Source organism: Vitis riparia, chromosome 11, assembly GCF_004353265.1.
Source record: "Vitis riparia cultivar Riparia Gloire de Montpellier isolate 1030 chromosome 11, EGFV_Vit.rip_1.0, whole genome shotgun sequence".
In the NCBI taxonomy this organism is placed as follows: Eukaryota; Viridiplantae; Streptophyta; class Magnoliopsida; order Vitales; family Vitaceae; genus Vitis; species Vitis riparia.
In genome coordinates this window covers 1,269,935-1,282,438 of record NC_048441.1, presented here as the reverse complement: position 1 = coordinate 1,282,438, position 12,504 = coordinate 1,269,935, and the positions used below count along the sequence as shown (strand labels likewise).

The 12,504-nt window shown below is 36.4% G+C and overlaps 2 protein-coding genes across 3 annotated transcripts; one reads left to right on the top strand and one right to left on the bottom strand.

Moving 5' to 3' along the window:
- The first annotated feature begins 227 nt into the window (after positions 1-227).
- On the top strand, positions 228-5,049 carry LOC117924931 (DNA repair protein XRCC3 homolog). Of its 2 annotated transcripts, none has more exons than XM_034843673.1 (3): positions 228-1,305; positions 3,968-4,129; positions 4,725-5,049. In XM_034843673.1, the coding sequence occupies exon 1, from the start codon at positions 237-239 to the stop codon at positions 1,137-1,139; it is 903 nt and encodes a 300-aa protein (XP_034699564.1). In that variant the 5' UTR covers positions 228-236; the 3' UTR covers positions 1,140-1,305; positions 3,968-4,129; positions 4,725-5,049. The 2 variants fall into 2 exon arrangements, with proteins under 2 accessions (XP_034699564.1, XP_034699563.1); XM_034843672.1 differs by having other exon boundaries at positions 237-1,305; positions 4,056-4,129.
- Positions 5,050-6,780: 1,731 nt separating this feature from the next.
- Positions 6,781-12,108, bottom strand: LOC117925226. Its single transcript, XM_034844179.1, has 6 exons — positions 11,884-12,108; positions 11,165-11,279; positions 10,352-11,026; positions 10,122-10,233; positions 8,429-8,493; positions 6,781-7,164 (listed from the first exon to the last, which is right to left on the bottom strand). The coding sequence occupies exons 1-5, from the start codon at positions 11,964-11,966 to the stop codon at positions 8,468-8,470; spliced, it is 1,011 nt and encodes a 336-aa protein (XP_034700070.1). The 5' UTR covers positions 11,967-12,108; the 3' UTR covers positions 6,781-7,164; positions 8,429-8,467.
- Positions 12,109-12,504: the final 396 nt, after the last annotated feature.

The following is a 12,504-nucleotide window of genomic DNA, read 5'->3' as shown; positions in this document are numbered from 1 at the left end:
TCTTATAAAATAGTCTTTTAAAAAAAATATATATGTAAATAAATATTTGAAATGACTAAGGAGTTTATGTAAAAAATGAGTTATTTATTTATTTTTATTTTTAAAAAGGGAAGTTAAATTCACAACATATGGGGATTATTTCATCTTTTAATCAATTAATTCAAAAAGAAGAAGATTTTCGCGCCACTTCCGCCTTCAAAAGTCCTCCAACATTCCAAAATGTTGAAGAAGAGAGAATGATTCCACAAAACCTCCTTCAAAACCCGCTCGCTCTCACCACCCAGAAGTGCACTCTCGGCTGCCCCATCCTCGATCGCTGCCTCGCCGGTGGCGTTCCCTGCAACTCCATCACTGAGCTAGTCGCAGAGAGCGGCTCCGGCAAGACCCAGCTCTGTCTCCAGCTCGTTCTTTCCGCCCAGCTCCCCACCTCCCTCGGCGGCCTCGCCGCCTCCTCCCTCTACATCCACTCCGAGTTCCCATTCCCCTCTCGCCGCCTTCAACAGCTCTCTCAATCTTTTCGCTCTTCCTACTCCCACGTTCTGGATTCCGAGTATAATCCGCTTGATTTCGTGTTAGTGCGCGGAGTTCAGTCTGCGGACCAATTATTTGATGTTTTGCTCAAGATGGATTCGGTTCTTTTGCGTCCGCCGACCCAGTTGCCTGTTAGGCTGATTGTGATTGATTCTATTGCGGCTCTGTTCAGGGGTGAATTTGAGAACACCCCTTTTGATCTAAAGCGGAGGTCGTCACTGTTTTTCAAGATTTCGGGGAAGTTGAAGACTCTGGCTGAGAGGTTTGGGTTGGCGGTGGTGGTGACGAATCAGGTGGTTGATTTTGTGGGGCAAGCTGGGGGCTTGAATGGGCTCAGGATTGGGAATTTGGGGAGTTTGTGGTCATCTGGGAGGAGGGTTTGTGCGGCTTTAGGGCTGGCTTGGGCCAATTGTGTGAACTCGAGGTTGTTCTTGTCGAGGAATGAGGAGATTGTGGGAGAAGTGACTGGTTTGGGGGGTGTGGGAGCTGGGGATACGGTTAGTAGGCTAACTAGGCGGCACCTTCATGTTATTTTTGCACCTCATTTGCCCGAATCGTCTTGTGAGTTTGTGATCTCAAGAGAAGGGGTTCTCGGAGTTGACAGATAGTGATCACTTTTTGAAAGGGATGGTATCAGAAGAGACAAAAGACGTGGACTTGTTTTTTTAACTTCATTTCAATTATTTAAACGGGGTTCTGGAGGAGGAGAATATTGGGAATTGTATGTTTTTTTTTCCCTTTTCAACACAGCCTTCCTCCATTTTGGTGCTTAAGGTAAGTTTCTTCATAATCTTAGTACCAAAGGCTGTCTTGTTTAGGTTTAATGCCTTTATAGATTATTTCTTGGATGATGGAACTGAAAAATACGATGAGGATGACAGAAGATGCTGTAAATTAAATTATTCAATTTGTCTATGTACAACATTTTTCAGTGTGACCATTTTGCCTATTGAATGGTGCTTACTGTAAACTTTTTACATGTTAAGGTCCCTTTGTTTCTTGGAGTCACTTTGAGACAGTTTTTTTCTTTCCAAATTCTCAGCTAGCTTGAATAGCTGTTTCATTGATTATGTTGTTTTATATGGAAATCATGTTTCAGCAGAAAATCCATATTTTGATGATTTATCCTGTAGAAAGCAACTGTTCTATTTGTCCAGCAGAAAGCAACTGTTCTATGTTAATATGCTTAACAATTTGTCGAGATCCTTATTATTTTTTCAGGAATTTATTTTTTAAAAGTTGAGAACAAGTTAATATCTTTCATCCTTGTAGTAAGAGAATCTCCAATTCAAAGTGCTATGACAATAGTGCCAAACTTATGTTAACTTGGTAATTGCTCTCCACAGCACATGCTAAAATAACAATACTAAGTTTTAGCACAGCACCTTAATGCGAAAATACTTAAAGAGGGCTATGCTTAATTAATTTTTTTTTTTCAAACTACATTTACTTTTTTATCAACTACTATTTTCCTAAAAACTATAGTAAAGAAAATTTAAAAAACACAATTAAAATAATTAAAAAATAATTGAGATGCTTGCTGGCTGAGGTGGTTTTGCCAAAGCCATGCCAAATATAGCATTGGTATCAGAAAGTACCATATAATGTCAGCTGCCAATGGGGGAGGAATGCTAAAAGGTTATGCTATTTTTTGAGGATAGCAGCCCCTTTTACCATCCCTATGGAGATGCTCATAAACAAGCTGAGCTGTTTGATTTGTGGTTAGTTTGTCACAGTTCATCTTTAGCTTCTTGTAAACTAATATGGTCTAGATGGGATGAAAAGGCTAATGCGTGTTTCAGTGGCAGTTTCAATATGTAATGTTGTCAAAAAAAGAACTATGTAGTGTTGCTCCATATTCCCTTTTCCACTCTGATTTTTGTGCCTTCATCTGCCCTTTTTATCTTTTGTGCAGGAGGGAGAGATGTTTATTTATTTATTTAATCATGTTGCTGGATAAAAATCGTGATTACCCATTTTTTTGTTGTAATATTGGTCCCTTTTGTTGTAAAGATCATTGTTGGTCACTGTTGCTGTTGTTTCTGCTGCTGCTCACTGTTTGTTTTGTTGCTTCTGCTGCTGCTGTTTATAAATTGCTGTTTGCTGATCATGTGGTCACATTCAATGCTTTTGTTTAGAGAGGACTGGATTAATCTTTAACACATGTAAAAAGGAAGGTAAGAGGAGTCTGCTAAGCCACCTCTGCAACTGCAGTAGCTGCTCATAATGCTCTTTGTCTTCAGCTTTACTTGTTCTTTAGTACCCTCCCCTCTCTCTTCACTATGGCCTTAACAGATTGCCTCACTGGGGATATGACAACTGTAGATCGAAATTTGGCTTCAAGGGAGTGGAATTGTTTGTTGAAAACAAACTCTGTTATTAATGCCTGCTTGCTGATGCCATAGGAAAGTGAACTTAGCCTCTGGTATCACTGCCTTTGGCTCCAACAAAGAGGCAGCTGATGGCTCATAATAGTAGTAGGTGCAGATTCATCTTTGATATTGAATTGAAATTCCATTTGCCTGGTGGTTTATTATTTTTAAACATAAAGCATAACTAAAAATAAAAAAATTCTGACACCCGTTTAGAAGTTGGAAAGATACTGAAGCTTAAGGCTTCATAAGCTTGAAATTTATCCAGATGCCTATATCTTCCCTGTCAGTGGTGAAAAACCAGCTGTTCTCATACAAACCTTCTAGACCTTTGCTTGCAACAATCATGGTTGTCTTCACACTTATTCTTTGTAGACAGCTTCATATGATGTATTGTACATTTGTGCATTGAAAAAATAATGTTAATCTTTGATCTGTTGGTGGTGCCACTGTCTACCACCAGGTTTTATAGTAGTTTGTCTCAGCTCACAAGACATACTGTTTTCGTTACATTCAACAATATTCTTATTCCCAGGGCACATTGTGGTGTTTGGTCTGTTCAGTTCTGTAAACCTCATAAATCAAATATTTAGATACTTTACCTATGAAGGAAGGTTTATACCAACAACTTCATGGGTTTTAGACGAGATCTAGTGGATCCTAGCGTTTTGAGATAAATTTAATCGGTGGATTACAGTACTCTTATAAATAGATGTCTTGAACTCCAGTGGAGGTCTTTTTCATTTGTGAAGGGGTGCCAGAGAGATGTTGGTTAGAAATATTCATGAGTTGACAGTTATATATGGGATCAATGATCTCAAAATGCTTAAATGTTATAGTTCCTTGCCACCTCTGGTTGCATGTAACTTTCAATAGCTAATTGTTTATCTTCAGTAGTGATTTTATCTACCTTGGTTGAGTCTGAGCAAATTTGTAACTGATGGACTGTATGTTAACCCAGTAAATGTATAACTTGAAGTTGTTTGCCTACCCAGGTAATATCCCCTAACCTTCTGTTGATAGCATCACTAAATTAATCCATGTATTTGTTTTCCTTGTATCAGGGTTATGCTCCCTTTTTGGTAGGTGCCCTTAAATTAATCCATGGATTTTGGATCTATTTTTGTTAACTTCATAGAGCTACTGCTCCAGGAACTTCAAGCAGCATGCTATGACATCTCAGAAACTAGACCCTGTCTGCCCACAGAAGAAGCGATGATTACTTGGTATGTATTTTTTTTTTTATGAGCTTGTGCGATTGCCCAATCTCATAATAGGTTGGACAGAACCACTTCACTAGCAATTTGAATATATGTAGAGGTTAGATTGCTGGGGGCTCAGGGTTTGTGGTTTAGGGTTAACTCATATAATTAGTAATATGGGTTCCTTCTTTGTTGTTGATAACAATGTCACAGGTCTCTCTAAATTGTGCATACAAGGTTTGTTGTTTTTTATTTATTTCTTTATTTTTATAATTGAGGAATCTTCTATGACTGAACCCTTTGAACTCTTCATGAGAAACCAAACCTCAGGCTGTTGACCACAACCTTCACAACCAGGGTAATCCAGAGCATTTAACCAGTTATCATCTCTTTCTTTTTTTCTGTCTTTTTTGATGTCCTCGACAGTAGTTTAATTTGACCACAAATACACCTTCAGCAGCTGAGCGCAGAACATTCGGCAATATCTGATCTGGATTAATCCCTGATGTAGTACAAGCCCTCAAGCAAAATATAATTGGTCACAATATTATAATATACTTGGTTTAATCTGTTTTGATTAAATGGCTAACATGGTCTGGTATCTCCTTGCTGTTTTCAGGAAAGGTCTCTGCTCTTGGGGAAGGTGGGAGTTCACAAAAGGAGCAAAAAAGTGAAATATTGAATGGTGGAGGAAATGGAAAAAGTGAAGGAAAATCAGATCATTGTCTATAGAAATTGTTCTGAATGACATTTTTGGAACCTTCTTTGCGCTCATGGTCTGAACTGTTAAACTTACATGTAGATAAATTGTATGTATTTTAGGCTAAGTGACAAGAAAAATGCCAAAGATTCCACCACAATTAAGATGTAATTGGCATAAAGCCAATTCTTGTTCAAAAGAGTATGCAATTAGCTAAGCAATCTCCTTAGAGATTGAGTCATCATTTGATGAGTTTTTTTTTGTAAAGCATATAGAAATTGTAAGAACTATTTGGTAATTATTCTTCAAAACAATTATTTAAATTTAGAAAATGCATCTAGTAAATTTTTTATAAAAAAATAAAATTGTTTTTAAAAATTATTTTTGAGAATTGCTTTTGAAAGTATGGTGAAATAAGTCCTTATATTTTTGTTACAACTATTCCTCTTGGATGATGGGTGGGCAAGATTTATTGAATAAGGATGAGTTGACCATTAAGGTAATGTTTGGTGTTCAAAACGTATTAAGAAAAATATTTTTTTTTCATCTTCTGTTGTAAAAAATAAAATAAAATAAATATAATTAAAATTTATAAGAAACTTATATTTTTAATGATTTAATCTTAATATTAAAGAGGTAGAATAAGTGAAATAAATTTAAAAAATATAAAAATAATTTATTTATTTTAAATCTTTTTTCTTATTTTTCTTCACTTGTTTTTTCCTTCTATTTTTTCCTTTTATTTTCTTTCTTTAGATTTCACTCTCTTAAACACATAACCTAAGTGAAACCTAAAACAATCCAATATGCATGGTGAAAACCTTCATTATAATTTCATAGGCTTTGTACTAGATGGACAAAATAGAGGCAATTTACATACCAAGCCAGGCTAGAAAAAAACAAAAATGTAAGGAACTTTGAAAAGGAATGATGCTTAAAGAACACCTTAGCTGGGCTCTACTGTCTTTGTTTCTTCCATGGTCACTGTTGGAGAAGTGAACGACAAGCCTACAACCTTGTCTTAGGAACAAGTTAAGAAGAAAAAAAGAGGGTCCTCCATCCCAACCACAACCCATCTCTGAACCCCACTCACAACCCCCTTATTTGCCAACAGCCAAACTTATGTGTAGTGGGGGCTCTCTTGCACTTGTCTCCAATAACCCACCAACTACTAGAAAAGCCATGTTCAACACGTGTCAATAACTTACAAAGACCTCTAAACAAAAACATCTACAATTTTGGTGCCCTGAAAGAGACACATACCCTAGCTGGCTAGGTTTCAAACTCTGATTTGCACTCCAGATGGGTTATCACAAAGAACAGTAAAAGAGTGGAGTTCTCATATGATTAGTCATCCACATTCAACATGACCAGTGGTCACCGCCCAGGTTGGCATCCTGCTGGAGAACAAAGACCAACCTGGCAAATCATGTAGATCGTGAAGTGCAGCATTAAGAATGGTGGCCCCTGCATGAATGTGGCACTTGCAAGTTGCAAATGTGAGGTTCATGCACCCAACACTCTTAAAGCAAATGGAAATAGATAGAGATCCCATTGGTGACATAATTGATAATACAATCTGCAAAATGAGATCCATGTATCGCGCGTAAGTAGAAAACAGAGCAAATTGTGGAAGATACGAGACCCAGTTATCCAAACTGTTAACCAACCAATTTTCTTATAAGCTTATACTGTTAGGATTTGAGCTCACAATATGTATTATACTCTTAACACTCTCCTTGTGCCCCCATATGTACACATGGAAAGCACATGTAACAATCATGACTTTGTCATCACCTCCAGTTGATCAGAGCTGTGATACCATGTTGAGTTACCAACTTTCCTAAAAGTTTAAGCAGTTAGGATTTGCATCTTATAACATGTATCATGTTCTAACGCAGACAATTATATATTCTTCTTCTTCATGTATTCTTATCTCTACAATGAGAAACTTTTAAAAGCACAAACACAAATCAAAGCATAATTACGGCACAAATAGTTAAAAAGAAAACCTTTTTTTACAAGTTATTGGATACAATGCAGGTGGTATGATAGAACATTGACCGTGATTTTGGCTCCTAAACACACCAGGAATGACAATCCCACTATGATTTCACTTCTAAAATTTAGAGTTCACATTCAAATGAGATTGATATGCTACCACATATTTCTGGGAGCTTCTGGTTAAGACTACATGGATGACAGATGATACATATGCATTTTGTGTGAAAGGCAAATCTAGAAAAAATACACTATTACTGTTGCCTGTAATACTCCTTAACCTTAGGACGGTTTACCCAGCTTGTAGAACCAGGAAATTCTGAAAAGATCTTCCTCGACTTGAGCACAGCTTTGACACCTGTGAATAAACAAGATTTAATGTCAAGAAGTGCCTTCTTAATTCTATTTTACTACAGATAAACAGTGAAACTAACAATATGGTTGCTTTCTAATTTATAAACGGAATTCTTTGTCCAGACTGTGCATATGAAATTTGGCATAGTTTGATAGTTATACAGAAGTTTATGTGCTTCTGGGAGCAAAAATAACAGCAATTATTGAGTTCAGATTCAAGAAAAATATTTCCCAAAAGCTAGCCAGGCAACGCTTTATTCTTGAGTATCTTCAACTAAATACTTCATTCTCTCAGTCCTGGGATAATGTAAATACTTCATCTACCAGTTTCAGGATCTAGCACAAAAAATGAAATTGGATTTCTGGCTGTAGATTCAATTCAATCAAGAAGAGGCCGAGGCCTTAATCCTAACTTCACCATTTAGAATAAGAAGAGGAAAGCTATTTGAATATGCGGACAAGGAGGGTGCCTCAATTTATTGACTAACTTGTGAAGATTAAACCACGGATCACCCATTCACCATCAATTAGAAGGTACTGTTAGGGATTCTAAATGCTGAATTTAATAATCCATCACAAGGGAACATGGGCTAATGGAAGTACAACTAAGAAGCCCAAACTAGTGTCACATATAGTGAATCCTAAAGTTATCAAAGATCATCTTTCACACTTTTAAGGCATCTCTGAATTGCTTATGAGATTGAAATATTAATGATGTTCCAAAAGTCTTCAAGCACAGCCAGAAGCTCTTGCCTGCACCAATTTGTAGAATAAATTTTTTTTAAAAGGCAGGAGAAATATTGAACATGACTAACAAATTTTCTACCTTGTAGATTATTATAACTCTAGGTCATAGGTATTTATTACTCCTTGCTGTTTTTAGAACTCAGAGAAATATGTTGGCATTTTAGATTTCAGTAGCCTGCATGAAGAAAGGTATGAGAAAATCATGGCCAATGAACATGCTTTAAGTCAAACTGGTTACCCAAATTTCCACACAAATACTTGCCCAATTTGTCCTGGAGAAGGATATGAAAAGGAGAAAAGGGATGGAAGATAACATATATAATTTTTTAATATCTATTTCCGGTTCAAAGCCAAATGTAAGATTACAGTGAGATACTGCTCACGTTCAGTGGCGCAAAACAGAAATGGTACTAAGCCAATAATCAATTTTGTCTTGACTTCAAAGCCTAGTGTGCATAAGCACTCCATTTAGATGTGATTATTTATGGAATAAAATAAGTTTTGAAGGAAATAATAGATACCTCACATCCTGATTCCGAGCAATAGAAGCCATTTCAGTCTCAGTTTGAATAGAGTACAAAAGGCACTGCAGACAAATTTAACAAAACTTCAGCATGGTTATTGACTAACAACCAAATATCACCCTATATCTAAGATTTACAGGTTTGAATTCAATTTCAACTCATCCTACATTTAGAAAGCTCATTACTCCTTGTTTAAACAAAAGAAGGAGAGCCGCTGTCAAGGCTATCTGCTCTTAATGATACAACATGGTCCAAAGCTAAAAATGATAATAACAGCAAATGATAATGGTTCTTCTTCATATGCTGCAGCATAAGTGGAGAATGACTACTGAGATCCTAAACTTTGAATATTGAAGATTGCTTCTAAAACCTGGACATCCATCATGCATATGGCTAGGATAAAGTAAACTCGATTTATAAAAATCTACTCCGTGTTTCCACTAAATTTTGGAAATATGAGGTTTCTTGAAAGGACATCCTATGTAAACAGAAATGTTTCATACAGACTTTATAAATCCCATATCAAGAATGGTACTTTATGGATATGTCTATCAGATACGGATAACATGTAAAAGATATCTGAACAAGTGACACACATAAGCCACAAGATATCATTCTAGTGACACATTAGAAAGCATTCTTTCCTTTCCCTCTCCCTCCCCCCTCATAAAGTAATATTTTTGGAGGGTGTAGTGGAATTGAACCTAGAACCATGCCCATCCCTGATCCAACTCCCTTGCCCCTTAATCTAAGCCCCAAGGGCTGGGCCATTAGAAGACATTCTGAATTTGAATTCCAAGCACAGATTTTAGCAGCATGACATGTGAAAACAGAAAAAAGAAAATAATTCAACACATATTACATCTGAAAAATGGAACTCCGTTATCTAAAGAATGAAAACTTCAAATGCATGCTATGAGCATACTTATAACAAGTCAAGCCTTGTGTCCAATGAGTGGTGAACACCAACAATCCACAGTGTTGGACATGGGATCCTATTTCCTTCCCTTTGGCATGACTCTTTTTCCTGTGCAAGTTTCTAAGTAACTCTCTGAGATTTTGAGGACACAAAAGTGAGGCAAGTTATACGATCTAATGTTGTTCAATAGAAGAAATTCTATATATGAAAAAAAAAAAAAAAGGTTCCTACTCAATGCAAATGTTAAATTGTTTCCCAGATTTACAACTTTTACAATTCGTTAGGTTTTGATACTTGCACCACCCGTATAATGCAACATCACTTGACATACATAGATAAACAGTCCAACCATCTCGATGACTAGTCAACATATTTTGAGAATTAAAAAGAATGAAATTGAAACTAAAATCCTAAAATTTTACAAATTTTACTTGGAATAGAAAAACAGAAAATGTGACTTTTTAACATCAACAATATATTCTGATTCCTATCCTTCTAAATTTTAAAGCTTAAAACACTATTAACAAAATGAAAATTAGGTTTGTCATGATTTTAGCACTTGTAAATAGCATAGTATTATTTATACGATATCTAAGAAAATAACAGCATTTCCTCTACATTGCATTTTATCTTGATCTCCAATCTATAAATTAGCAAATTTTACCATGGGCTACAAGACGAGAAAACACTGAGGAGAGAAGACAAAGGTTCCATAAACATTAGGACTAGGCAGTTATTAATGCTAAAACATGAAGCAGGTCAGGAGCCTACCGATCAAAAAGATAGTTAGCATCAATGCAATTGTAAGTTGGACTGAACAACTAAACTGCAACTGTAAGGGACTCTGTAATTGTCTCTGGAGCCCACCAACTCGTCCAAAGATCTGCAGAACATTGGACTTGTCAGATGTTGTGAGAATTTACAGCCCAGCCCCCCAACACAACAAACCAACATGAAAGGAAGGAAAAAGAGCTTTCCCTTTGAAAATATTATAATCAAACCTGATTGAACCAATTAATTCCTCTCTTCGCCTGAGGATGTTCTCCCCACCTTTGCTTCCAGAGGACTGCTTTGGATCCCTTCCCCTTGGGTGTGGCCTCAATACTTGGCACCAGTTTCTTGCTGTGTTCATCTTCATCAGCAATTACAATCTTCCAAGAACCAGGAGGTGAGTTCCCTGTTCTCCTTGTACCAGTTGTTCTATCTGCTTGACAGTTTATATCATCCCTTGTTCCAGGAGCTTCTTTTGCTTCTAGTTCTATGATATATGTAGCATCCTTATTAATTGTAACAACATCTTTAAAACCTTTGATTTCATCAGGCATATCTCTGTTGCAGGCAGCATTAAGATTAAAATCCGTCTCTTTTCTCTTGTAATGATTCTCCCTAGGAGAGCCCTTCATGGAATGTCCAAGCTCTACATGCTCTTCCTTTGCATTTTGCAAGGTCCCGGAAGTGCCAGAGAGAAACAATGCCAAATCATCCCGTTCTTCTTGATCCAAATTTACCCATTGAGGGGGTTGCTTACCTTCCTCATTAAAGGATTCCCTTAATGCCTCTTCAACATGAGAAATTTGGTTTTCTATGGCAGCAATGAATTGCCTATGCCTTGCTGTTGTATTATCATCACAGCGTTGCCTATGACTCAACCTAACAGCTCTTTCGAACTCTTCCAACTGATTGAACAACCCAATTTCAACAATACAAAACCACTATGTCAAAAAAAGGTAAGTCCTTAATTAAGAAAAATAAATAAAATTGAGGTTTTCCAATTATCACATGAAGTATTAAGAGAAACAAAAGCAGTAACCTACCTGCCATTTTGCTGTACCCAAAGCAGTTTTCAGCTCTCTATAGAGTTCATCCAAATCCTCATGTGTTAGTCCTTCTCTCCTCTCTCTTACCCATGTCCTATATGCTGATTCCATTCTGAAAAAAGGGAAATCCAAAGAACCGCTTAAACCTCTGAATTATATATCACACAAATTACTTTTCCAGATTTTCAAATCCCGCAACCACCCATTCCTTCCTAACCAGTTGTATAGTTCCATAGTTTCTCAGAGTTTTCCTCCCTTTTCTGGGCAACCAAAAGAAAGCATAAAAGAAAACCTCAAATCCCATCACTCATTCAACGGCCAAAAGAAAAACTCACCAATACCCAGAAAAATCTATTGAAATAGCACAAAATATTAACAAAAAAAAAAGGGCAGAAAGTTGCAAAATCCGAACCAGAAATGAACCAAATTCAGCCGAAACACTTCAACAACAAGAACACCAACCCAAAATTAAGCCATCCAATCGCCCCAAAACCAGAAAAATGAAAGCTGAAAAAACATACACGTACAAAAACCAAATGGACCCAGAAAAATCAACGCATAAACAACAGAAAGGTTGAACAAAAACCGCTAAAAAATTACTCAAGACAGACCCCCACTGAAGTAAATTCAACACAAACACCCCAATTAGATGAAAACCAACGCAAAATAATCCACACCCTCGTCCCAAAATCCCATAACATGACAAACAAACATACATATCTGCAGATTCCTGAACCTCCTCAGCTGCAGAAAAGAATGCATCTTTTTGCCATAGATCAAAACTATTTGCAACCATCATCTTCACCACCACCAACACAGCAAATAGAACAACAAATCCTTTCCAAAAACCTCTGTATAAGCTTACGCACTCCTCTTCTCTTCTCTGCCAAGGAGAAGCAAAGAAGGAAGAGAGAGAAAGGAAAGAGAAGGAGAGAGAGAGAGACGTATTAGCTATCCTTCCCTGTATTATATCAAATAAAGCTTGCCTTAAAGCCTCTTGCGTGTGAAACATTCACACGGATTCAAGCAATGAATTTCTGCCACGTCGTCACTCTCTTAATTTAGAATTTATCATGATATTAACATGGTAATATAGCATAATTAATCAATTTATTATTTATTTTCCTCAAAATTTGATAAATAAAATGTATATTTCAAATTATCTATACATTTACTACTACCTTTTTTTTTTTTTTCATATTGTCACTTTTAATATAAAATTTTTTGCGAAAAATATATTTTCATACATCCATATTAAAAAAAATCATAAAATAAAAGTATTTTTCTTAAATATTTTGCAAAATTTCTAAAAATAAGTAATCACAACAACTTAACTT